The following is a 24,106-nucleotide window of genomic DNA, read 5'->3' as shown; positions in this document are numbered from 1 at the left end:
CCTAAAACTGGAACATTCTCTCTGCTTTGCTTCAAAGTAGGCCATGAGGTTTTAACTAAATATTTCAAACTGACTCAAAATGACCTGATCTTCAAATGTGGGCCTTTCACCCCAGTCTTTCCCCCCATTAATTATTATGTTCATTAAGTTAGAGCTAAGGATGAAAATAGAACCTCTGCTTTGTGGAGCACCACTGCTGACCTCATTCATGCCTTCATGTAGGTTTTTGGGACACATATTCTTAAAAAGGAAAATAAATGAGGACATCTCTCCAATAATAGTTGGTTTTTGCATGGGTCCATACTGTAAGAAGACAGTATTGTTTCTGTAGTTCGGTCCCAGTCTGACCTCTGGGAATATTTGTTTTTCCCATTCCACCACTGGGTCAAATCAGAAAAAACGTTTTAAAGCGGCCATTGGAGATCAGGCTTGAAATCTACAGATCAAAATAACACTGTTGTACAGGGGATGTAGGGTACTTGCAAAATGGACGTCATATACTCACCGCTATTTCCCCAGAGTAATTTATACCTATATTTACTGGAGCTTTTCCCTATCCACTTCAAGGGAATGTTGTAATTTTTGAAACTTAGATGACAAAGCTATAAACAAACACACGTGTTACTTTCAAGATCCATTTATTGAGTTGATACAGTACAACAGAGGCATCGTGTTGAGTAGAAATACACCCAGATGGATGAATTAAGACATTTTACAGGATTTGAAGAACTGTTATTGATTTGTTGATCTTAAAAATACACGCTTGGCTGCTGCCTCACAATGAGATGATACAATTTTAGTTCGAAAAAACTACTTTTTGTGCAGTACGTCCTGGACACAACACACAGTCTAAAGCAGGCCAAAAGCATGAACATGAATTTTAACAACAAATTAAATGGCTTAATCACCAATAAATACAAGTATAAAAAAAGATTGATAATCATTTTCATTATCAAAAAACAGTTCATAAAAGATACCGAAGGCACGCAACTTAATCCACCTTGGCAGTCCAGGATCACCAACAGACAACAAAAACTGTGGCAATAGCCATCAATAGTAATGAGCCATAACGAAAATAATACTTAAATAACATATCAATACTAACTTATCATTATTGTCATAACAATATCCAGTCAAGTTTTCCTATGATTAGACTTTCTGCTAACTAACAGATATGCACCACGTTTTCCAGTTTGGCAGAGTTTAAGTATCATCGTCAGATTCTTTCCATTGCTTTATTTCCTTTTCCTCCTGATTTTGTTACAGCTTTATGGACCTCCTCTGCTTTGGTAGAGGTGGAAATGCAATTTTCTTATGGTTGGCCATTGATACATTAATACATATACTTGCTCTATTCCAATGAATGTAGTTGGTTTGTGCTATCTTGAGGTTGTTAAAGGGCTTCTCTAACCCACAAGTGTTTTAAAACAGGAGAAAACTGAGACTTAACCAATTTCAGATCAGAATTGTCCATTTCTGTAGAGAAATTATAATACTTCAAGGAAAGAAGTATTTTCTGCCATAACATAAAGCAATATAAAGTTTCTTATATTTTGGAAAATCAAAAACAGAAGCATAATAAAACAAAAATACTAACATAGTATAATTTTCTCACTGTAAATCCAGTTGACAATAAAAGGCAATACAAAAGGCAATAAAATGCAATATAATACGCAATGGGTCTTTTATTTGAATCCATACCCAGGACCTTTGCTCTACACTAGAGGACCTGAAAACATTCAACATGTGATCTTTTTCTCTCAGGGTCGTCTACTGCATGGTTTTCCATCTACATCATTTCATATTTTGGATATCAGTCATCGTTTTCCCACGTTTTACTGCTTTGGAAAAATGTTACACACTTTCTAAGGCCATACAGGACACAGAAGTCACACACTGACTGATCCTCAAGACAAGCTGTACCAACAGCCTCCGGCATCTCAAATAAAAGCTGAAAAGAAAAATAAAACAACCGTGAGCTAAAGCTAAAACGGGGATGATTTCATTCACCAATGGGGATTCCAAAGTCAAAGAACATTCCAGAGGAATCCCATTAACTTCAGACTTCTCCGTCCCCTGAATCATCCCAAAGCTTCATCACATCTTTGGTGTAAAAACAACTACTTTCCATCTATTCTTTCTACTCACTTTCTTTACGTTCACTATTCTACTTCGCAATTCCTTCAACAACTTTTCGAACTCCTTGACCTTTCCTGTGTTTAATAGGAAAGTCCTTTCTTATCTTAGCACCTTCCCAAGCATCATTCTTTCAAAACTCCTTTCTTCTCCCTCTAGCTATAAATCTTTACACACTGCCTCTTTCTTACTCTCAAATGAAAACAATAGCTGGCTAATTGTGCTTGGTTGACATAATGGACTAGTATACACAGCTGGAGGGCTGAGTGCGGACCGCAGACCCACCTGTGCTGAGTCGGGCCGGGGCTGATAGAGATCTCTAGCACCAACACGTCTCCAGCCTTTGTCTGAGGAATTCAATGTGTCATCAGCAGGCTAAACAAACCAGCCTATCTAGCTCTTTTGAAGAGCTTAGGGGTAAAATATTAACTAGTCTGACAATGAAAACCACCTTATGTGTCTTTGGCTAAACAAACAACAAGAAAACTGAATATCTCACTAAAAAGCCGGTTCTATTAGGTAGCCCTGGAAATGTGAAACAACCAAGGTTAAGAGAGCCAGGCACATTCCAGGACTGTGAGATGGTGTCTGCGCCATCTCCCTTCACTAAATGCCCCACAAGGTGAGTCCCTCCAGATCTAGGGTGCTGCCAGTAAATATGCAACCAAACCACCTAAACTGCTGACAACCCAAACTATGGGCTTAAACACTGACAAAGAACACAGAGGAGTTCTTTCTGAGGGGGCCTGTAGATCCTAGCATATCTGTGTGTGAATCTAGGAGCAGGGGGGAAGGAGACGAGACTGTTTGATCTCAACTGTTTGAGATTGACCTTTGAACCGCGACAGAGTAAAGCTATTCAGCTGTGAGCTAAAGGCCCTGGGTTTCTCCACATTCAAAAAAAACATTTCAAAAAGCACAACTGGTGACAGGTTGGCCTGGCTTTTCCCTCCACTTTAAGGAAATGACATACATAATCTTGTATTATGAATCAAAAAAGGCACTTCCTACATATTCCCTAGTATCATACACATATATAGGACATACGCTTTTCTGAAAGTATATTTGCCTGCATGTTTTACAAGCGCAGACACAGTTATATATGCTGAGTATATATATGTTTCTCATCACTGAGTAACATAATTATATATGTCAGTTCCACACAAAGAGTTGGAGATTTAGACTCTTCCAGTAACAGCCAGCACCCACCAGTTTTGCACTAGAGAAGCTACAAAAATATTAATAAATAATCAGCAATGTCAGTTATTTTTGGAACAAGACCCTGGTTTGTTTCTTTTCTTTTTTTTAAAGGAAGTAAAGATCACAAAAGCATGTGCTCTCCGTGAGTTTTAAGGTGCTCGTGTAAACTTAAACTCAGAATGCGTGGTACAAGGAGAGCCAACCTGGTTGCTGCGTTTGTGATTCTAACTTGCCTTCTTGCTGAATATGTAAACATGTTGAACACAGCAAAGTCTATGGGCGGGCCAAGAAAGCCGACTGGGTGGCATTCTCGTGCCAGCTCCTCTCTCTGGTTCAAAAAACCCTAACTGGATTTCCCTCTGGCCAGAGAAGTGCACCTAAGTGTGTGTGTATGTGCGAAGACATCTTATCAAGATTTCAGGCCCATTTGGAAAACCACTACTTCCCAAAAGGTGTATCCCAGCAACACACTGGTCGTTAATGCCGCCTGTCTCCGTTCACACATACACACACACACAGTCATGTTGGATTCTCTCTGCCACCCATCTGTTAGGTGAGGTTGCCGCTGATGTCCAGGGCTTGCTGGTACACCTGAGTCATGTCCTCCAGGTCCCCCAGCAGGGAGAAGCTGCCGTTGTCCCCCGGGGAACCTTTCGTTTTGGAGCCACGGCTGAACTTGGATCCCTGGAGCGGTGGGGCAGTCTGGAAGCCCTTGAAGTTGGCGAGCTGCAGCAGGTTTTCAGCCGAGACGCAGGCCCTGATGTTTGGGCGGAGGTGGGGGGTGGAGGAATGCCACTCGGCCCCGCTGAGGGAGCTGGGCGACAGGGACAGGGCGGAGCTGTCCTCCCCGACGATGCTGGAGGGACGGCTCTGACTGCGGGACAGACCAGAGTCGGTTGATGGAGAAGGCTCGCCGAGGACTCCAGCCACCGCTGCTGCTGATGGAGGCCCGCTGTAGGTGGAGTACTTGCCGTTTCGCTTCAAGATGCCCTTTCTCCCCATCGCTCTCCTTGGCGGGGAGGTGGCTAGCAGAGACATACTGGCGCCCCCTAAAAGCTCGGAGGACTCGCTGCGCTCTGGCGAGGAGTAGTACCCTGATTCCCTCTGTTGGTTGTTCTTCAAGATGCCTTTCCTGGGCAGAGAGGGCACCATCTTAGCTGGCGAGCCTCCACCCGAACTCCGCTCGTCTTCTTCTTCTTGATCTGGGCTTGAGGCGTCATCTCCCCCTTCAGCTTGTTGAGGCAGCGCTCCCTGGCCCGACTCGGCTTCTTCCAGACTGGAGGCTCGCTGCTCTTCAGTGAGCCTGGTCTTCAGGATCCCCTTGGGTCTCTTCAGCCCGGGCTTGTCTTCTTCTCCACAGTGGGCCTCTCCTGCCTCGCCGTTTTCCTTCTTGGACTTCTTGGGCCTCTGACGCAGCAGCTGGGGCGCGGCTGCAGCCTTGGCTCCAGAACCACGTGGCTCAGTGCGGTTCTGCCATTCGATGAAGCGTGCCAGCATGGGCGAGCCTCCGTGGTCTCGTTGGGTCTCGCAGTCGCACACGCTGTTCTTCCAGCCCCAGTTCACCCACCAGTGGTTGGCTATGTCTTCTATTGTGGCCCGGCGCTCGGGGTTCACCATCAGCATCCAGCGGATCAGTCCACGTGCATCTAGCAGGAAATAGAACATGAAGAAACTGTAAGCCGTCTGATGTTATACACCACTTAGCAAAACGTCTATTTACCTGTACTGTATAAGAGATTATTTAATAGAGAAGTGGAGTTTGAGTTTTGAATGTCTAGATTCAAAGACCCTGGAACTGCCCATGGTTGATGTGCATCTTAAATGACATAAGAATAATTAAGTATGTATGTAAAAAAAGTTACAAGTATTCAATTAAAACTAAAGATCTGAAAAAAGAAACTTACTTAAACTATTAGTCGCTAAATGTTATTTTTCCACTGTTCAGTTTAAACCACAATAATGCATCCTCAGTGAAATAACACAACAACCCAGGGCAGAGGCAGAACTCCCCACATGTGAGTTTCATTAGTTTAGTAACATTCAAGATTATTTTGGCCATTAAAACTTATTTTTTTGTAATTTTCCTGAGAAATAATGAATTTTAAATGGAAATGTGCCTCAAGTTCCTATTATATAATTGAGTTTGTGAACCAATTACTCCTCAGTCTTACTTAAATGTAATGGGTTAATATGTAACAAAAAATCAACAGGTAGTATGACAGTTCAGTAGCTGAGGAACTATCATTGAGTTATTTTATACTGTCAACAAAACGGGCAAAAAGAGCATTTTGCTTAATGGATTGTGCAGATTCCACATGTTGTGCATTAAAAGCGGTTGGATCCATATTCCATTCAAGTATTTATGGACCAACATCCCACAGACCTTAAAGTATTTTCTGGAATTCACATAAAGAAGTGAGTGCTGTACAATTTATAGACAGAAAGACAAGGGTCAATGATTTCAGGATCTGACGAATGGTGTACCTCTGACTCTATCTGCTGTTCAGCTGAACTGGATTTGCAAGTATAGTTTATGATTTAGTTTTATAAAGGGCAGTGGGATCAGGTATGTTTTTTGACCATGGGAAAAAGCAGTAGAAATACAAACAGAGGTTCCCGCAGTACCTGAGGACTGAGTAGGTTCTTTGTAGTCGCCGTTGCTAATCTGGCGAATGAGGTTCTTGTGGTCTCCCCCATCAAATGGCATCGTCCCATAGACCAGGGTATACAGCAGCACCCCCAGAGCCCAGCTGTCCACCTTTAGAAAGCAAATAGTCTGGTTAGAAACTACTTCATCATATGCAGCACACACACTGCCTATCAAATAAAACAGGCATACTGTTTGCAGTAGGACAATAAAACAAAAATGGTGCTATATTTGGTGCTATTCAATTAAAAATGCAGTTTTGTCGAACTTCAGACCATCAGCTGAGTTGACATTGACATTAATAAGCATCATAATCAGTTTTTCACACAATCAACACAAAAGAACATCTCTGTTAAAGAGCTTTCACAGTGCTTTTCTTGCATGTCTTTCATATAATAACAATGACAAAATGCTTGTACGCTGGTGGGAAATGGCTTGTTTCCACAGATAAATCCCCCCCCCTCCCCCCACTCACTGTCTCCTGCTCTGTCAAGCAGAAGCAAGCACTTTCTGACCACCAACCTAATGCAATGTGGCTTCCTAAGTAAGCGGTTACATAAGACTTTGTGTCTGGGGCATGAGGAGATGCAGAGCCACGTGGGAAGTGGTGGGAGTGGACCCGGATAATGAGACCAGCAGGGCTGTGACGGCCCCTGATGACTCGCCAGAGACACGCTGCCATTGAGTCGTCAGCAGATGACCTGTCTCGCTGTGTGTGTGTGAGAGGGAATTGTAATGTATGTGTGTGTATTGACTGTGGTTAAGGGAGGATGAGTTGTCCTGAGGAATGTGCTTTTGATGGTAGCTAAAGCTCCGAGACATAGTCTAGGAAGAGGAAATCAGATATGGCCAGTTAAAGAGCTTGTGTACTTCCTCTAAAGGATCTTCTGGACCCACATCAAGAATGTGTTTCTCTCTCTTTTTGCCACTGGTCGATTCCCGAGGGCGAGACGGGGCATGCACTATTGTTGTGTTCTATTTTCGTTGCTTGTGTTTGCTGTAATTTGTGGCCTCACCCCAACGGGGTTTGTATAATTTCGATTGCAATCGGACTGCTGTAGCTTTTAGCACTCTGGAGGAAATTATAGTGAATTACGCTAAATTGAATGGTTGGACTTGAATATCTAAAAATGCAAGTTTTTCCCCGGTATTTTGCTTTGTTTTATGTAACTGATGCAATTTCAGAGACGACGCCCTTCAGAATGAGCCTGGAATTGCCAGATAAGTGGCTTTGGGGAGACATTTTTTACTCTTTCTCTCCCCAAAACTATGTTACTCTGACCATGAGCGTCTCTTTGAGGCTGTGGAGGATCATTCCGAGCCCATTAAGATGAAGAGAAAGTGAGGAAAAACTATCCTCCAGTTCCTCACTTCAAAGGACCAAGGCATTTTAGGAAGGGGAGGATAGGAAAGGGATGCAGACAGTATCTGAGCTGACCAACTGTGGAGTTGCAAGAGAGACCTCCCTTTGAATAGCTACTAACAGTAATCCCATCAAAGAAGAAGAAAATAAAGCCTATCCACCTCTTTGTGTATGGCATATGTAATGATGATAATCACTCGTGAGATAATAAAGATAAAAGCTAATTAAGGTGAGCACTCTGGGAGGTTAGTACCACATTTAACAGCTAGGGAGGACAATGGTGATGATGAATAGATAAAAGGAAATTGTGTCCTAGAAATGAAGTTCACACACAAACAGCTGGGGTTTAAGCCATTGTCATTGTTTGGTTCACTGGGCCTCACCTCTGGGCCACGGTAAGGTCTCCCATTGACAATCTCTGGTGAAGCATAGAGCGGGCTGCCACAGAAGGTCTGCAGCAGCTTGTCCTTATGGTAGAGGTTGGACAGTCCAAAATCAGCAATCTGTGGAAACAGGGGTATACATGTGAGCTTGAATCCCTCACACAAAGATCATTTGCAGTTGTGCTGTATAGTCCTGTAGGTGATGTATCACAGATCAACGGGCAAACTTACCTTAATATTACCGTTTTCATCCAGTAGCACATTTTCCAGTTTCAGATCCCTGTGGGCCACTCCATTCTGAAAAACAATGAGGGAAAAACAAAGCTGTGATTGATGCATGTATCGATTCATTATTCACCAGAGATGGATCCAAATAATAAACAGTCCATTGTATTAAGCGATGATTTACTCCGACAAGGCTAGCTTGTGGCTCTCGGGGGAAATCAAGGCAGCCTGTTGGTCTAGTACTCTTTAATTGGTCTTGTCCCCTCTGGGGTCTTTATGCTGACATCTGCTGTAATTTTCTTTTTAAGTCGACTCACATGTGTCATATAAACATTAGCCTGTAATTACCACCCTGTATGAATGATGTTCTCACAACATCCAGGGATTAAAAAACAACCATGCCTGATTTTTTTTAAAACCCTGGAATTAACATGTGGTATGCAGACAGGCTGAACCTAGCTCAGATGCGGAGGAGTGACTTCACCCATCACACCGCCCCCCAGGGCTGCGCTCCGCAGAGCATCTCCAATTGGTTATTGCCTGGCAGGAAGCTCATGTTCTCATGACTATCATTGGTGGATACAAAGAAGATGTGGTTGTTTGCTTGTTGTGTCAGTGACTCACACCACCCCACCCGGTGGGAGGTTGTGCTTGGTGGTGATGATTCATCATTCATGGCTGTCTGGGACTCTCCTATCTGAGTGGCTATGACATCATCCCTATCTGCAGCTGGGTAGCGGATGACACGAGGGGAGCCCATCCAAACAAGCCCTGGGACCTTGGGGTTTAGTGAGGTGTGGATCAGAGGTTGACATGGGAGGCGTGGCTGGAGCTAAATCTCTGGGGAAAAGCTTCAGGAGTATCTTGGGACATCCATCAGAGTGTCAACAGATGAGGACAGAATTAATTTAGGGACTGTTTGGTGCACTGAAATCTGAGTGTAAGCCTGAATTAAACTGGCCTGTGTTCTATCTTCACTCAGAAACAGATGACTCCCTTACACCAGCGCCAAGAAAAGCATACTATGTAGGGCCCGCAGATTAACTGGCTGTATAGCTGACTCTGGAGGTGCATGGTTAATGTTACAGTAAGCATGCTGTGGCCTGGAAAACAAAGTCTGGATGTGTGTGCGTGAGGCAAAGAGAGACTTAGGTGACCAACAAAAATAAAAATGCGTGCTTTTTCTCTATGTATAGTGTGGTGTGGGTTTTCTCACCTTGTGGCAGTGGTGCACGGCGGAGACTATCTGTCTGAAGAAGTGTCGCGTCTCCCGCTCGCTCAGGCGCCGGCGCTCGCTGATGTAGTCATACAGCTCGCCCTTGCTGGCGTACTCCATCACAATCACAATCTTGTCCTTGTTTTCAAACACTGAAAATTATAAGAAAGCAATCCTTAATATCTACTTTAAGGAAAAATACATCTGTATTAACAGCAAGTGAAATGGCAGACAACTCACAAGTCATTCCAGGTTCTTTCTCTCATAGTAATATCACATAATGAACAATGTTATGGAAAACCCGAATAAACCAGTCACCCCCCCCCTCCTCTAGTTTTGGAGCCGGACTACAAATTCCAGAGGAGCACATTACATCTCTACATTTCTCCCAGGGTTACATCACACCAAACCCCACCTCATGTGTCTGGCTCCTTCACAACATTGCAGGGAGAGGCTGTTAACTTAATCAAGCCCACCCCTCAGAGACCAGAGTGAGGTGGAGAGCAGTGGAAACAGAGAGAAAGCAGGAACAATTTCATGGAGAGAAAGTCAGTTTTGGGTATTATAGTATAGTGTCAGGTGATGTCCTTGATGTATAACACTTCAAATTCACATCATGTCAGCACATTTCACAACCCACTCCCACATTCTTAACCACCCTACTGACTGTCCATATCATATACATGATTGTACAATAGTTTATTGTGGCAACACGGCACAATCTTCCCTTCTCGCAGCAGAATGTGTCTTATATTTATAATAGAATAAGTAATGTATTACTCAGCAAGGGTAAGAGCGTCCTCTTGTTGTTCTCAGACTGAGTCATGATTTTCTGTGTTTGAATAATAAAGGAAGCCAAGATATATTCATGTCCTGTGTTTTTTGTTTACTTGTTAAAGTCATAGCAGTTATAATATATTGTATCTACTGCTTATCATCTGAACAGAAATTTTATTTGATTAGCGCAAATCAAAAGTAAGAAAGCTGGGAAATTAATCTACAAACTGACTTTTTGAATGCCGACTTGGTACACATCTGGTGACTGGAGAAAGTAGCGTTCTTACAGTTGTATCATTGTATTGCATTCCTGTCCATCAGCAGTCACCAAACGTATAATTCTGTGTCAGTATTTAGCCTTTTGGTGTATAATTTTAACTTGGCAACATACTTCTCTCCCAGCGCCTTCGCCTTGGCATGAAGGGAATGAAATGGTTAGGCAGGGAGGTGAGGAGCGAGAAAGAGGGACAGAAGGAAACACTGAGGAGATGACAACAACACAGTCAGCCATGTTGCTCGGTATTGTGCGGGTTGATTTTCCCACACAGCAGGGTCACCGGGGGTGAGGGCCTCTGCTTTCTGCACCCTTGAGTGAGCACCTTCATAGTTTGTCACACTACTTTCCTCACCCCACCTCCCAGGGTCCTTTTAGAGATATAATCCTCGACAAAAACACACAGTTGCTGAGTGATGGTAATGCTTCCTGATTGGGACTGTCTGGCTGTTTGGGAAGCACCAGGGAGGCCAGAAGAGAGCCGGCTCTCTGATTGGTGGACAGAGTGGTGACCTGGGGTGACATTCACGGCGATCCATGGTGGGGTTGCGCTTGGAGAGCCAATTCTCAGCGTGCACTCCCATTTACCTTTGACCCATGGTGGTAAAGTAATTACCTGGCTTACATAACTTGGGTTTATTACAGCTTGTTGGGTAAACCAGCCACCACTGCAGCCTCGCTGTCAGGCAACACTTTCTGTTCACAGGTCGGGCCCTCACCTCTAAACTATTAGCACCTATTGTCTTATTGCCTGCCCTAATGATAGACAGTGTTGCAAGCCTGCGTACAGTGCAAGAAGAGTACTATGAAGTGAAGGGTATTAAAGTACTATTGATGCAAACAATAAATAAGCAAGCATTTGAAACTCCACACTTTTTGATTGAGGTATTTTTACGCAGATAACAATCAACAGGTTAATCATTTCATTTGTTATTATTTACTGAACTGAGCTACCAAAACATACGATACTAATTACTATCAGGGCTTATGTCACGTCTTGAGAATGTGGTAATAAAATGGTTTCTCTTCGCTCTCCGCAGAATGGTTGGTTTTATGTCTGTTCAAACTTTATATCTCCTTCTTATTTCCACTTCTCTCCTTTAGCGTAGTTGGAAATACACTAATTAGCTTTCTTGCAGAAAGTGAGATTAAGAGATCAATATGACTATTATATCTGTACACCAAATATGATGCTACAGCGAGCATCCAGTCAGTTTTAGCTTAGCGTTAAGCCTTGAAAAGGGGAAAACCGTCAGTCTGGCTCCTTCCCAAGGCAACAAAATGTGTCTATCACCACCTCTAAAGCTCTTTAATTAACATGCTACATGTTGTTTGGTTGACTCATTCAAAAATGTGTAGAAAGGACAATTTGTCCGACTATTTTGGTTTAAAAAAGTGGGCACCCTAGGAGTGAAGAGTGAAATCTGCTTTTAAATGCCCCGCACAGCTTGCTGATGGATGCAGAATTTGAGGGAGTGGTACAAATCAATCTTCACACACACATCTGGTTCAGCTTTGCTTCACACAAGGCAGTTAGCAGGGGCTGTTGAAGAGGGTGTTGCCGGATACACAGATCTCGGGCCTCCTATATATCTCTAAAGGAAGGCCGGGCGGAGGCCAGGCCACAACAGTTAACGCTGGGTTTGAGGAGAAACACCAAAGAGTGAGACCAATGAGTCTGGTTGAGTTTGTTGGTGGAGTTGGCTCCATATAAAGGAAGGCAGCACACATAGGAACACCATACAGACTCCTTGGAGTTTATAAACTGGGTGTTCTTTTAATCTAAAACACATTAAACTTGGCTGCACTTCAGATCTCCAGCTGACTTCTGGCACGTTCCCATGACAAATAGTAGTGTTTGTCACCGATTCTCTTTCTGATAACAACCTGGGGACTTTGACACTGAACAAAGAACAGTGGGTAAGCCACTTCGGGCAGTGGCACACAACTGGCTGCCATTGTGCCAGGGCAGCTATCCTGAAAAGGGCATAGAAACTGTTGCTTTGTTGACACAGGCATAAAAATAGTCACGAGTCACAAATCATATGAAACCGACCCACACTGCGGCTGCCTTGTGACTTTAATTGCCCAGATGTACTGTAGGCCCAGACTACATCATAAGAGCTGATTAATTGCAAGCAATATGTTGAAATAATTCAATGGGAATTGTTCAACCTTTACACTCAGCATTTATTCCAATCTATTTCTTTCTTCCAGTGGAATGAAGGTCATTCAAAAGGGCTCATATAAAAAAAGGAGCCGTTTAAGCCTGACTTGAAGGCTTTGATATTTAGAAAGTTGCTTCCTGGGTTGGATATATGATGTTTATCCAAAAAAAAGGCTTAAGGCCTTTCCTCCCTCTGCATAGCACCGGGTCAGAGTCAGACAGGGTGCAGGCCTGGGTGACTAAGGTCAACGCAGTGTCTCCCTAGCTTCACACACACACAACCATGCACACAGGCTCACACAAATACACAAGGACTTATGCAGACACACATTTGGGCAAAGACGCACACACACACAAGTACAGTCTGGATCCCAGCTGCAGCCTTTCTCTAAGTATCAGCAGATGTCTGGCCCTGAGATCAAGACCAGAGAAGACAAGAGATGGGACCTCTTAGATGTGGGAGAGGCAATCCCTTAGAATACCACCGCTCTTACACACACGAACTTCCTAGCGCACACGTGCACACACACACATTAAGAGAGATCCAGATGCACACCGGCAAAAAGCCATCCCGACTTTTACTGGCCAAGGCAGCCAGACAGAGAAAAGAAGATGAATAACATCCCAGAGCTGTAGTCCCGGTCTTATTATGACATCTGCATGTCATAACATGACAATCCTGCAGCTTGGCCACAAGTGCTGAATGAGCTGAGTGAGGGGTGAATTTTGGGACAGGTTTTTGTTTATGTGCATTCAAGGCAAATTCACGGGTATAAACTGTCATGTGTGTGAGTTTCTGCAGCAAACCCTCACCTTCATATATAGAGATGATGTGTGGGTGGCGAAGGGATGACATGATCTCAATCTCTCGTCGGATGTGAACCATGTCCTGATCGTCCTTGATCTTCTCCTTCCGAATCGACTTGATAGCCACCTAGAAATAGAGGACAGGAGACACATTGATCAGCTGAGTCATAGCTACATAACATTTACATTTAGCAACAAACAAATTGGGTGCAGGACATTTTCCCTTTTTTCCACTAACTAATTACATAAATATGTTGATTTGAATGGGAAATGACCAGAGAGAGGTGTAACGTAAGACCCCAACACATTCGTTATCTTATCAGTGAACTTAAAAAATGTACATGGCTCTTGCAGGGTACAACCTAATTTTCCTCCCCACTCAGGGGTCCTGTGGGGCATGCAGAACAGCCTTTGACCTCCTGACTGGGCCTTGATGTTATGACGGGCAGATGACTCAAACAAGGAGGAGATGTCATCTTAGTCTCACACTGTGTCATTTACTCTCTCTGTGTCTTTTCTGCTAAATGAAGGTGAAAAACAACTCGCCACGTGATGCCATAATAGAGGCTTGCTTTGTGCTCTCCAAGGGCCTGGGACTATATTTAACCAGGTACTAGTCAGTGTTTGGGCTGGGTCTCCAATATGGACCCACACCATGTCTCTAACAGTGAGATCAGAAGTCTGAGTCACATGGTGGAGTTTCCACAGTCACCATCTGGAAACAGCTGAGGAATGTGAGTATCATGAAAAAGAAGATGACGAGGTGTTAAATGTTCATGGAGGAAGGCAGGGAGGTCAGAGGAAGAGTACTTTAAAGATACTACAACCATAAAGATATCAGTATTAAGTTCCACAGCTGTGTTTCCTGCCCTGTCAAAGAGTCCCAATCTTTTATTTGTAGTCTTTCAGATTAAATAGCCAGAGGCGTACCTTTGAAATGCTGCTGGAAGTTTATGGAGGAATCAGTAGCAATGGCAGAGGATGAGGAAGTGATTCAGTCTGCTTGCCTTGCCAACGGGCCGGCTACAGAAGATTCATCAGTCAACAACTAAACATGATTTGACAATATTTAACTTTCATGGCAATGCCACCGGGGTCAGAGACAGCCGCAAACTGGATGCGTTCAGACCTAGCCCATGTACTCCTAAATGAAAGGTTAGAGGCCTTCTCCAAAGAAACCAATCGGAGTACAGAGTCTAGCACATGTCACTATAATTGTAGCCTAAACATTCTGGATTGAGTCCTGGGTTTGCTTTGATCCAGCCTCTATAGAGTCTGTTCGGTCTGAATTTTGTTAGTTTAAACTTTTGTCCTCTCCTAGCTTAGCGGTGGTATTCTGAGGAGCCCAGCTTTATTTCATTCAACAGAAACCACAGGCAGTAGCGAGTGCCAAGCTAATTACCGTGTACATCAATAAAAATAACCCCAAACCGGAATAGTTCCCTTGCAGAGCTTCCCTTGATTACATAGAATTGAAATAAATGATACCATAATAAACCAGATGGGGTCCAAGGGGGTCCACATGCTGTGTCCATAATTGGTCAAAGTTGTTTGTTTCTTAACACTGATGTTTTCCTTTACCTCATTTATCACTGATGCCCAAAAGGAGAGTAACATTTTGGACTTTGGTGTTTACCAGTGAGGTAGAATGTGAGTCACCTTCCTGGTTTTAAATGTAGTGATTAATTCATTTGGGCAACAACTGAGAAATTACCAATAAAAGGTAAATACGAGGGCAAGTAAACTTTCTCTGTATACAGCTGCCTAAAAAGGGGTGAAGGATAGTAATCCATCTTCAACAGCTACAATCATTCCACACTGTATGTTAACTAATTGAACGAGCCAGCTCTCCCGCATTGGGCTTGAGAAAAGGCCAGGTATCGTTTGTGTATCTCCTCATGTTCCCCTGGCCCGACCCCGATGTGGATCATTAAACAGGACTGCAGATCAGCCACTTGCCAGCTGGCCGTGCTGGCTGACACAGCTACGCTTGTCCTTAAGTGGATCCCTATTACTGTCACTCACAGTAAACAGGCGCTGCACTGCTGCCCACGTCGGCCCCTGCCAGGTATGGGGCCGTCCTTGTCTGCCCCGCCCCCCCAACCTTGTGCGCAATGGAGCTGTTTGAAGTGAAAGTCCATGTCTCGCTTCACTAGAGCCTGACATCTTCCTGTGCTTTCTCAGGCCATTAAAATAGATGAAGTATTCATCACAAGCTCACCCTTCTGTGTGTCTCTAAAGTTCCTGATCATCTGTTGTGTTGAGTGTGTGTGTTTGTGTCTGAGTCAGGGGGAGACAGAGAGAGTGAGTGGGAGGCAGAAGGCCGTCACTTTTCCAGTGAACTATATTCTCAAACACAGCCAGGAATCATAATACCTCATCAACGGCACCACATATAGCACAGGAATGTCAGTGTGTTCCCCTCCCGCGTACCTCCCCAGTGAATCAATTTTTAGGCAATGATGTAATCTGGTGGTTAAAGCTCATATTAATATCACTCTCTAACCTCATTTAACTGACGCTGTCCCTATCTCGTTATGATGGTGGGCTTCCCTGTGTCTCTGCGCTAACTGCCCGTCTCCCCAGTTAACGATGGATCGCCCATACAGGATATTAACCTTCCCCTTCAATCTAATTTCCTGCCGTGGATGGCCTTTCATGTGTCACTGCGCATTTTAGGCCTAGCTGTCACCACAACCTTTTCACTACAGTCATCTAAATGCCAAATAGGACACAGTAAGTCTCTTTCTCTCCCTCTCACGTGTATATAAACAAGCAACACATATTCTAGTGGCACGTGCACATATCCCCACTATGATATCTATGATCAATTGCACTCCATGTAATGTTGGTTTCCACTGAGTTGCCAAGCACTACGATATATGGCTTTGCAGATTAAAGCAGACAGTCATTCAGTTCCACTTTTGCTGACACACTGAATGTGCCCACATTTAATCAATCTCCCTCATGTGCCTTCCGCTCTTTACACACATGTGCATTCATACAAACAGTAACGCACAAAACTCTCTCAGTCTGTTTCCTCACTTAGTTCTCTCTGCCATTCTCATTTTGTTTGTGAACAAACCAGGAAAAGGTACAGGGTTTCAAGATAATTGTATAACAGTCTCACCGCATCACTGTCTCTGCCACATGGACACCGGGGACTAACTTTATGTCAGAGGTCAAGTAAACTCTAGCAACGCAGTGCCAGACACACGTGGCCCGTGAGGTGGCTGGCAGTCATGCTCTTTTGGTTTTCTGCTGGTATACCATGTGGAACCAAAGTACTTTCCTAAGATATACAAACTCCCACGTAAAACACAGGGGGAAAAGGGAGTCCTATACTTTACAGAGATGCTATTTAAAGTCTGAATGCTATGCTTGGAGCTGTGCAGCAGATTACAGGAGAAAGGAAGGCAATAGGCCACTGGGTTTTCACCTACAAAGATTTGTTTGTATACTGACAGGTATGTATTTTGACTGTTTTGCCACCCCATCTCTCTCACTGAGGGTAGACTTAAAAAATAAACACCATTCTGGGAAATGAAATTAAGATCTACAACAGCACAAACTACAGCCTCCCAAATAACAAAAACATGATTAATAAGCTCAAAACGTAGAAGATGTACTTTTAAAACTCAGTAAAAGGACGGAAGGCATTAAAGCAATGTTTTAGAATCACTAAAAATGTTAACAAATAGAGTCGTTCAAGTTCATTTGCATGTTAAATCAATTCATTTCAGAAGGAAAGTCTTAAACCATATCCAAAGCAAAAAAGATTCAGCCAATCTGAGTTAAATGAAGGGAACAATATGTCAAACTTAGTATAAAAAATAATGTATCTTGACCCATTCAGTAAACATGCATTGTGCAATTTTATAATACAAGTGAAAGTAAAATACTTCACATGAGAGCTGCTGCCATGGCAATAATAAATAGGAAAACATACTGAAGACAGTACAAGGAGCCAAGTGGGACAGGCCAAGAGAGAGTAGCCTTACGGGAGTTTTTATGATTCCCTTAGCAAGCATGCAGGAGCTTTGAAACCATTAGGGGAAGTATTTGACCTATACTAAATTTCCCCCTGGTATTTTCTGCACATGGAAAGTTCATCATGTCCTGCCGGTTGGGTACAGGGGTCACATTTTGCCACAGGAGCATATAAAAAAATATTTGCAGAGATGTGATGGTCTTCAATGACATTAGAGCAGAGGATGAGTCAACTATAGCAAATAAAGCCAAGAAATATTTACAAATAAAGAAACAGAAAGTGTTAGAATGATGCAAACACCCTCACACCCACTCAAAACAGAACTGAAAGGATGTAGAGGGTGTCTAAAACACTGACCACAAACATGTGAGTGGGCCCTAGTAGCCTCTCTGGGGGACTGTTAGCTGTTTTCCATGATGCTTTCGGATCACTGGAGTCCCATCAGTCAGTCAGTAGCCGGATTTTGCACTCCAGCATCCGGTCGTGAGGCCCCGCAAAGAACAGGCGTGTGCAACCACAACTCTCTGGCCCCATGGGCCCTTTCAGCACAGGGGGAATTCCCAGAGGGGAAGGACATGCACACGCCAAGGAAAGCAACCAAGCACTTATTTTGGGACCAATGTTGTTTGTAGGCTACTAAGGTGCTTCAGAAGTAAGCATGTATAACAAACCCATTAAAAGCATCATGACATATGTTTATAGCTGCTTAGAGCGTCTCTTAAGTGGCTCACCTCTCTGCCGGAGTGTCGCTCGATGGCCTTCTTGACCTTGCCATATGTGCCTCTTCCTAGCGTCTCCAGCAGCTCGTAGCGATGCTTCAGGTTGTGCTTGTGGTGGTGTTTCTTCACGCCCGAGTTTCTCCGTCCATCACTGCTTGCCGGGGTATCTTCGGGTGAGGTGCCGGCAGGTAGTATTGGAGGTGGAGGTGAAGGGGAGAGGTCACCCCCCGCCGGTTTGCCCGCTGAGGTTTGGCCTCTCTGGGCCTCGGGACGGGGTGCCCCCCGGTGGGGCGATAAATAAGAGGTTTCCATCTCACTAGGGAAGTTTTTTAATAACCTTCCCACTGTTAAATATTTCAAACTACCTACCTAAAATAAATTGATAATATAATACTTATAGGTCTAATAACAGTAGGCTATTAATAAATAAATAAATTACAAGGAATAACGCTTAGCCTATTAGTCATAGCCTATAATTACACATGGAAACTAACATTTCCAGATTGTCTTAGTTGATCAATGGCTTTGATCAAAGCGAACAGAGACACTCCTCCTACCTATTCATGTTATTATTGCTATATAATTAATCTGCTAATAGATTAAGCACAAAGAGTCTGTAAGGACATTATCGGTCCATAATTACCTGATACATAGTCCTGTATCACTGGATAAATGTTATTCTATTTGCCAATATGTAATAAAATATGTATTCAGATTTCGACAGCAGGCTGCATGCCGGAAACTGAACATACGCTGGCTTTAAATATGATAAATTGGCTATAATGTATGTGCAAACTCTATCCCAATAAAAGAAACACTAAATCAATCGGTCTGATCTCCTCACTCCTCAGTCGACTTGCATGATCTAGCTGTGGTTAATTCTGGCTCGTTCACCTTATCTGTTGTCCTAAACGCTGCCAACATCACCGACTCACATCTAAAAGGCGAGAAAGCTGCGACGAAACCGGCGTTTTGGATGAAGATGACCCTCATTTTGTCCACGGCCCAGGTACAGCTCCTCATTCATCTGGGCTCTGTCTTTTGTGCGGCTGCATGGTCCGTGCAGTAGTCGACGGCGGTAGAGGTGTGCTGTGATCGGACACTATCTCAAGCTGAGACGTTTTGGGTATTGCCATGGTCGTTTTGCTGCTCCCTTCCTCTTCTTCGTGTGCCCTTCTTCTTGTTTCTCTCCTTTCTTTCTCTATCCTCTACATGAGAGACTGTGAATAAGACTTGCGAGAGGATACGAGACCGGAGGCGTGGTTTACGCGGACCTACTCCTCCTCCTACTCCTCCTCCTTCCCTGTCTTTTCTCCTGCCTTCCCTCTTTGTGCTCTATTCTTCCTCTCTCACATCTCTGATTTGACTGCCACTGATCAGAGGCGTAGCTGGGAATCAAGTGCACAGAAGGTGACACCCCACCCCCCATTACCCTACACATATCTTATCCCCCATCCATCTTTGTCTAAATGTTTAATCATTCACAGCTCAAGCACAGATTAACATTTACTGATTACAATTACACGCCCTTTCACACTTTTACTATCACATTATGTCATGTTTTCTTTTCCATGTGTTTACCCGTTGGCAGGTTAACTCCAAGAGACATATAGCCTAATTAAAGGAGTAAGTATTTTATTGCTGATATGAAAAGATCAATACCACCACCACTGAATAAAAAGCCACACCCACCAGCTTATTAGCATATGGAAACAGGAAATCAGCTCTGTCAGCAGGTACCAGCATTTATCAGCTCTCTAATCAATAAGTTACATCAATATATAAAAAACATCATGTTGTGATTTTACAGAGGTCATGTGCTGGACTGTTTCCTGGCCTGGACTCTTGTCGCCAACAGCAGTTGCCTAAGAAAAAGGGTGTTTATACATTTCATTTGAGGTGTACTGAAAGCAACATACGAATATATTACAGATCCGATATCCAACCAAAAATGGTATTTGTGACGTGAGTGTAGGTTCACCTAATCACATTAAAAAAAAATATGATATCATCTTTAACTAATTAACCTGTTTGCCCAGTGTTGACTGTTTAACAAAAAGACAATGGGTGTTGATTTGAGGTGTCAAGTGACAACATTGAATGTAACATTTAAAGGCTCCAAGTGGCAGTTGATCAGCAAGGCATGCAGGGAGTGACTTGGTAAATGTCTGAACAGAAAACCATAAGTAAAGTCTATGATAAGTATTGAACATACGATCCTTCATAATGTAAAAAAACGTGTAAGCATTTTTTATCGTAAAAACAACAGAATGGTTGTGCATCCTTGGTGAGGTGAGTGCTCTTTGAGTACTCATGTTCTTAATATAGGATTTGGCAGTTATATCATAGCTTGATGGATATAGGTATAGCTGCAGATCTTAAAAATAACAACAGCAGCTCTATAGTTTAAAGTAAGTTTGGCTGCAATTTTGTCGATTCTAAGCATGGAAAACTCAAAGCACTACGAAACAAAATTATAAAATATGTGAAATATATACACCGTGAGAGACCTTTTAGATATGTAATGTTATACTGTACAAGGTTGTGCATTCATTCCAATATAATGAATGGCAGACCGGAATAAATGTTTGGCTCTGTTTGCCATTTCAATGTTTCTACACTTCCCTTATGTTTTATAAACATTTATCATGCCAAATGAATTCCTATTTGCATCTGGTTTCCATACTGAAAGAGAATTGAGAAAAACCTCAAAACGGATTATCTGATAAATCCCATGTTTCCATTTGGCCTGCACTATGCACTACAGACCACTGTAAACACAGTTTTAACAACTTTTGTTTGTCACCTTTGAAAGTTAACCAAAGAAAAAACTAAAGTTTAATTTAATAACTGAAATTCCTATTTTCTCTCCATATTCTGAGGATTTAAAGTACGTCTGTGGTATCAGAGTTTACAACAACCTTTCTGTACTTTATTATTTGCCCCTTTTGTTTGTTTATTCACCATGTAAAGCGGCCTTGGGTCCCTTGAAAGGCGCTATACAAATGTAATCTATTATTATTATTACTTTTGGACATAATACACTGAAAGGAGAACTATATTATAATGATAGTATTATTGGTTGTAAGATTTCAATATCTTATAATAATGACTGATGTAGTTGTTTTGTGGGCGAAAAAATTATATATGTTGTAAGTACATAAGTAGAGATGTTTGTCAATTAAAAGCATATTTTGGCAACTCATTATCATGTGAAAATACTTATTATTGAGTTTATTGGCCTAATTTGGTGTAATTTCAATTAATTATGTAAACATGTTTTTGTTGACATGCTTATTTTTTGCAACATGGGCAGTTAGACAACTCTCAAATTCTATCACGTAGTCAGATTGTATGACTGTATTGCTCCTTGTTCATATTTATCTGCTAATTACGAAGGGGAAGTCTAGCCCGAAGAAAGAGGGGAATTAGTTTTTTCCTACAGTCCTGAGAATAGCTGGCATAATTTCTGGGCATTCCTGGTATTTGTTGTCATTGAACAGTGTAAGTAGAGTGTCCAGTTTTAGCAACACAGACTGAGATTAGTATCTGATCTGATTCATCCCTTGGCCTCACTTGCACTCTGCAGCAAAGACAGTAGTTAATTTGTGTACAAAGAGTGCCTCCACTGCCCTCTAGTGGTGAGGAAGCGTCACATCAATGTCAAGTCAAAGTACTTCTCTAGGAAAAACCACACATTACACAGACATAATTATGAAATATATGCACATACATTGCAGATATGGATTAAGAGAATAAACTCTTTCCATTGAGCCCTCAGACAGATGAACATAAAACTATGAGTGGCCCATGTGCTCTTGAAAATACAGTGTATGATTCTAGGCAGCCCCCGTGGAAACAGCTTTAATGGTTCATGTATAAACTTGAAATGTTAATGTGCTATCACTTGCCACAATCTCCCAAAGGCACACACTTTTAAAAACCTCCTATACCATAAAAATGCTTTTTAGGAACAGCTGTAAATCAACCATAACTGCTCTGCCATAGGCTGTATCAGTGTTTTTGCATGTTTCACTACTTTTTGCAAGACCATTAACTGCAAATTCTACAGGGTTTACCCTCACTTAACTGTTGAACATTTTCCGAAGCATACTTTAAAAAAAGGCACAGTTTTTTTTAACATTCTTCATGCTGTGTGAAATCTGCTTGTAGAGAGTTTTCATTTCACATGACACATTTTTTTTGTTTTGCTAAAGTTATGCGGCACGGCAATTAGGGTAATTATAATTGTGAATTAACAAGTTTAAAACATTGAAAGATGGTGGTAAATGATCAAAAACTCCAGAACAGCTACTAAATAAAACCTTTAGGGACAGCTTCATCAAATAGTGTTTTCCAAGTTCAAGAAAAAAACCTTAAATATCGATTTTGAGGCCAATATGGATGTAATATCAGCAAAGTGCTCAGAAAAACTGTAATCTAGAATCACATGACAACTAGGCAAACTTCATCTGCTAAGGAACATTGTCTGATACAATCAAAACTGTTGTGATTACTTGGTGTCAATTTGAATCTATTGACACTTCAAATGTGTTCAGTACTGACATTCATTTCTATTTACTGGAATGGATTACAGTGTTGTGCTGGTGGGAAGTTCAAACGTGTTTCCTTCAAGGAGTCACCAAATGTCAAGCTCCAAATGAAAGGTTCATTTCATTTATACAATTTAGAAATGTCAGAGAAGACATTTTTGGGTGGATATGTCAAACATTTCTGAAGCTGTGCTCGGCCAATTTGGACTCAGTATTCTTTAAATTCTGGATACTGCCCTGGTAGGCAGTAAAATGTAATTCCAACATCGTAAAAATAGATGGTACAATTCGAGAGATGGTTGGCAGTGATTAAGTAGACGGTTAGGGTCCTAAAACACACAATATGTCTTAACTGGCATACTTAATGTCTGAAAAGAGAGTCACAATCAATGACAGTGACAAAGTCTCTGCTTACAATGTATGCTTGCATGTGATTGAGTTCACTCATATTAAGCCATGAAACCTACAGTGAATGCCAAAGATGTATCTAAATAAGTTAGACAACACATTAGAACAGATTTAACCATCTACAGAAGAGCTGCCAGAAGAAAAATGTTTTAAAAGTTTATAGCCTGTGGTATATGTTACACTTTGGCAGCCCTGCCTGAAATTAATCTCCAAAGTGCCTGAATTGATTTGGCCATGGATAGTCAGAATCCCTTGGGCCATTGGCATTGCTTACAAAAACCCACACCCACATATTTACAGCCCTGCTGGTAAGCACACAGGGGGAAATAAAAGCAAAATATGGTTTTAATACTAAGACATGAGAGAGTGAAGGCTGAAACCTGGCAGCAACACTATCAATCTGGCCATGTCAAAGCTTGATCACAATGAAATAATACTGAGTTGCATGAAGCAGTTTGGTTTTGTGATGTTCACTTTGACAGGAGAGAAGGATAATGACAGGGGAAGATTTCCCACCATGTCATCAGATGAGCAGACTGATGACTCATCAGTACAGTTTGTCCAGAATTCAAAAAAGCAACAGAGGACACACTTGCAAATGGCAGGTGTGATGTGATGGCACTGTGTGAATGTGCACTGGGGTGTTGTTTAGAAGGAACATTGATGGTTTCCTTCCAGGTGTCAAATATTCCGAATAAGTTTTTGTTTTGGCCAAAACACTGTCCATTTGCAAGAGCAGAGAGGTGAATGAGACAGTTGGCGAGTAAACAGCTGATGCAGTAATTCTCAAATGTGTCTACAATGCAAGCTGGATTGCTGTGACAAATCTCCTACTGCATTGCATACACTAAATTTTATAAGAGCAAAAGTGTTCACAGGGCTTTTGGTTCTGGATATACATCATGAAGTCCCTATTAATCTACAGTGGTGACATACCCAGTGGAGTTAGCCATCTGCTAACAACTTCCAAATCTGTATGTAAGATTTATTTCAATGCAGAATTAACGTCTAACTGCTTTAGCCAAAACAAACAACAGTGGAGAGTATGGCAAGGAGAACACAATCTATTATACCTCTGTGATTTATACAGAAATTTTTGTGCCTCACAATTTTTTTAGGTCATAAGTCTTTTCCACTCTCAAAAAATACGTTTAGGCCTTCAGGTATCAACTTTAAAACTAAAAGACAAAGAAAGCAGGGGGGTCGCAAACGTTCTATTTACATTTTAAACATAGATAAA

The 24,106-nt window shown here is 42.3% G+C and overlaps 1 protein-coding gene across 1 annotated transcript; it reads right to left on the bottom strand.

The window, feature by feature from the left end:
- Window positions 1–621: 621 nt before the first annotated feature.
- LOC104950354 (NUAK family SNF1-like kinase 1) lies at window positions 622–19,133 on the bottom strand. The gene is made up of 7 exons (XM_010776867.1): window positions 17,918–19,133; window positions 13,202–13,322; window positions 9,171–9,322; window positions 7,961–8,026; window positions 7,730–7,849; window positions 5,962–6,094; window positions 622–4,982 (listed from the first exon to the last, which is right to left on the bottom strand). Exons 1-7 carry the CDS (start codon window positions 18,215–18,217, stop codon window positions 3,886–3,888), a joined length of 1,989 nt encoding a protein of 662 aa, XP_010775169.1. The 5' UTR covers window positions 18,218–19,133; the 3' UTR covers window positions 622–3,885.
- Between the last annotated feature and the right edge of the window lie 4,973 nt (window positions 19,134–24,106).

The sequence above is a fragment of the Notothenia coriiceps genome, unplaced genomic scaffold (assembly GCF_000735185.1).
Source record: "Notothenia coriiceps isolate Sejong01 unplaced genomic scaffold, NC01 NC01_scaffold00017402, whole genome shotgun sequence".
Taxonomy (NCBI): domain Eukaryota; kingdom Metazoa; phylum Chordata; class Actinopteri; order Perciformes; family Nototheniidae; genus Notothenia; species Notothenia coriiceps.
This window is presented reverse-complemented; position numbering and strand designations above follow the sequence as displayed.